Raw genomic sequence first — 3,633 nt, forward strand, 5'->3', positions numbered from 1 at the left:
TTTTTTCCTTTTTCCACACCTCAGTCCGTGAGAAAGGTGCCCTGAAGAGCCCGGACTACTCGGGCATGGGCGGCGAGCGCTTGGACAAGCTGAAGGAGGCCGGCGGCTCGCTGCTCTGCGGCGACTCCATCGCCGACTCCATCGATCTGTCGGGCAAGAACAAAAAGCGGCGCAACCGCACCACCTTCAGCACGTTCCAGCTGGAGGAGCTAGAGAAGGTCTTCCAGAAGACGCACTACCCGGATGTCTACGCTCGCGAGCAGCTGGCCCTGAGGACGGAGCTCACGGAGGCCCGAGTCCAGGTGGGTGGACCAACCGCCGACCTGTTTCGCATACATGCAACCCTCTTGTGTTTTTGTTCCAGAGACAGACCTGGGATTTTTTTTTTGGGGGGGGGGGGGGGTTCCGGAGATTTCATTCTTTTCTTCCCTACAAACAAGCTTTGAAAGCAGAAAAAAAAACCAAAAAATCATTTCCATCGCATCTGTTGATATACACGAATAATAACTTCTACCAAGACTTTTATTGGCCTCAAGAGCAATGCAAAGCGTCAACCTACCGAAATGTAAATATACCAAGAAAATAGCTGCGGATTCCACAGTCACATTTGAACAACGACTGCAAACTGAGAGGTCGAAATATGGACACGGTTCTTTTGATACAATAGGATGTCTGTTAATATGCACAATATTGATTGCACGCGTAGGTTTGGTTTCAGAACCGTCGAGCCAAGTGGAGAAAGCGAGAACGCTACGGGAAGATTCAGGAGGTCCGCAACCACTTCAGCACGACCTACGATATTTCCCTCCTCCCCCGCCATGACGCCTACCAGGTACGGCTCAAATCATCTGCTTCGTGTTGTTGAGTTTCACAACAATCTAAAGATTACCCTGGAGAAAATGCGACTGCGCGATGGACGGACTCTACTGACCTCCGACGTCATCGGCGGTACACGCAGACATCAATTCAAACACTCTGAATGTCCAAACCACGGCGAATGCATAAATTAAACAAAAAAAATGTACGCAAATGTTCGTTTGATAGCACCTTTCATTCAATGGATGGATGAAAAAAAAAAGTGCCTTGCACCTTGTTTGTACGATTATGTTTTCTGTCTACATGTGTTGCTCCAACATCTGTGTTTAACTATTGCGTAAGTGGTATAACACCTCATCGATGCATTTCATAAGCACAGTTTATGGCATTTATCATTGCACGAGCCGACTTAAAGGCTCGGCTTTAGATACACCAGGTGAAATTGTCTTTGTTTTATCTTCAGTGTGACAGACAACTTAAAGTGGGCTTGACAATGAACAGCTCGAAGCCCCTTTGGTCCCAAATTGCTGCTTATTGCGAAGTGAGTTGAGTTGGCTGCTGACCCGACAGCGCTCGTAACTCCAGGTTGCACTTGCAAGTCAAGGCAAAACAAAAAAATGGGTCGAACAACAGCTGGGATCTCAATAACCTCCCAAGTGGTATATTAAGGCGTGCGCACATGTGTTCCTGAAACCCAGATGCAGGGCAACCTGTGGCCAGGGGCTTCAGGAGTCGTCGGAGGCACGTCGGCTCCCGGCTGCGTCCTCGGACCTGAATCCTTTCCCTCCTCCTGCATGGGTGCTTACGCTCACCCTCACACTGCGAATGAAAGCCAAAGAGCCGGGCAGCATTCTCTCGTGGCCGACATGACGGCCATGCTGCTTGGTAACTTTCCCCGCACGCACCCCTCCCCCCCAGCACTTCCTCCCTGCGGCCACTGACGGAGCCAAAAAGTAGTCCCCTCCCGCCGTGTTTCGAGTGAATCGTCAATAGTCAGTCGCAGGGTTCGGGACTCAGCCCTGGATGGCAAATAATGAAACTCCAAGAGTAATTGGCTCTATAGACACAAAACACTTTTGAGATCATTTCAAACTCCTCAACAATCAAACACGATGATTGATTTAGAAAGAAAAAAAATGCAACAACAGTGCTTGATGCATGTTGCCAATTTGCAGCCTGCAAAAAGACGAGTCGCTTTTTCTCTCTTCGCCATTGAGTGACATTTGTGACTCGGTGATACGTGTCCACTCGTGGTGCTACATGTTACACACAGCACAAAAATATGCGAATGGGCTTTTTCAGCAAATCGATGCGAGTAAGGTTCCAGAGAAAAAAGAAAAAAAGGAATCTGGTACATTTGTGAATGGTGAACTGCAAACATGCGACGTCGCCTGTCGAGTATCCTGTGCACAGAGGCCCACGCATAGCCCCCCCTAATCACGTTTCACTTTGCCACAGAAAAGTCGTGAAGCCAAACCGCAGCACAGGCGGTACTTGGACCAAAAATTCCATTTAAAAAAATTAGAACACGAAAACGTTCTTCTAATTCTTTGCTGTTTTCACATTAATGACACCAAAGGACATGGTAGCAATTAATTCTTGTTTTCTTTGTTGTTTGATGTCTGTGACGCATGATAGCATGACCCAAAATAAAAGGTTTGCTCTGTCTACATCTGCTGTCTGCTTCTGAATGGATGGAACAAAAATAACGTGAACAGCGGAACCTTGAGTTTCCAAAGCTCCCCAAATGTCATGGGAAGACAATTTGTATTTTACCCCCCGCCCCCCACCAAATCATCAAAAAGCTTTTTTTTTTTTTCATTTCTGCGCTTCCCAGCATGAGATGGGGTTGAAATGTTGTGGCTACAGTAAGTGCACCAGTGTTGGGTGGTGCATTTCAGACCGGGGCCTTCAGCAGGGACTTTAGTGACCGAAGCAACCTCCTAATATCAACACTATCACATTGGAATTTTAGAGGGGAAAAAAAACAATACAGTATAACAATGTGCATTGGCATTAAAGAGAGAGAGAGAGAGAGAGAGAGAGAGAGAGAGAGAGAGAGAGAGAGAGAGAGATACATATAGCAGATAGCCCTTTCTCTTCCTCCGAACCTCCACATTCTATTTGGAGCAGGTCACTATCGCTATTCAGGTGATAATGAAAAAGACAAGCACTTTAAATACATGATACTCACCACAGATGCTGATTTCTTTAGAGCTGATAAATCCAGCTTGGCAGAGTATTTGATAGATGGCTCGAGTCAGTTTGATTTTGACACGGGATTCGCAGAAAAGCAAACACGACGCGTCTTTCAATAACAACAACAAAAAAAAATAATGAGCTTCATTTCTACTACTGCCGAGTAACGCTTAAGCAATAATACGGTGTGTTGCGTTTTTCATTTGCAGCTTCGCATGACCGAAAAAAAATGCCCGTCTATAAATGTCCATTTTGTAAGCTTTTGTCAAATTGTTCATTATCATTTTATATTTGTGAATTATATTATTTTATGTTACAGTGACCTAAATTGTATTTTGTTTCATAATTGCTGAAATATTCTTATGTTGCTTGCATCTGATTGGCGAAGAAAAGCAGGAAGTATTTTCGGTACCGGAAAAAAGGTGTGTTCGTTCGGGAGTTGCGGAGAAGACGTTGAGAAAAATAAAAAGCTGCGTTCAAACGAAATCCATCTCTCCTTTTTGCCCATTCCTAACGTCGAGCCATCCATTCAAAAACCTACGAACCCCTCAACTTACAATTTATTTGTTCTTTGAATGTTTAAAAAAAACGGGATTGTTACGCATGTAATCACTTTGT

At 45.2% G+C, this 3,633-nt stretch overlaps 1 protein-coding gene across 1 annotated transcript in view; it reads left to right on the forward strand.

The window, feature by feature from the left end:
* Nucleotides 1-2,285, forward strand: part of alx3 (ALX homeobox 3) — a 12,582-nt gene extending 10,297 nt beyond the window's left edge. Inside the window, exons 3-6 of the mRNA XM_019860603.1 lie at nt 25-302; nt 707-832; nt 1,521-1,701; nt 2,275-2,285. Coding sequence (XP_019716162.1) covers nt 25-302; nt 707-832; nt 1,521-1,701; nt 2,275-2,285 — 596 coding nt within the window. The remainder of the gene's footprint in view (nt 1-24; nt 303-706; nt 833-1,520; nt 1,702-2,274) is intronic.
* The last annotated feature ends 1,348 nt before the right edge of the window (nt 2,286-3,633 follow it).

This window comes from Hippocampus comes, unplaced genomic scaffold (genome assembly GCF_001891065.2).
Source record: "Hippocampus comes isolate QL1 unplaced genomic scaffold, H_comes_QL1_v1.1 scaffold56, whole genome shotgun sequence".
Lineage (NCBI taxonomy): Eukaryota > Metazoa > Chordata > Actinopteri > Syngnathiformes > Syngnathidae > Hippocampus > Hippocampus comes.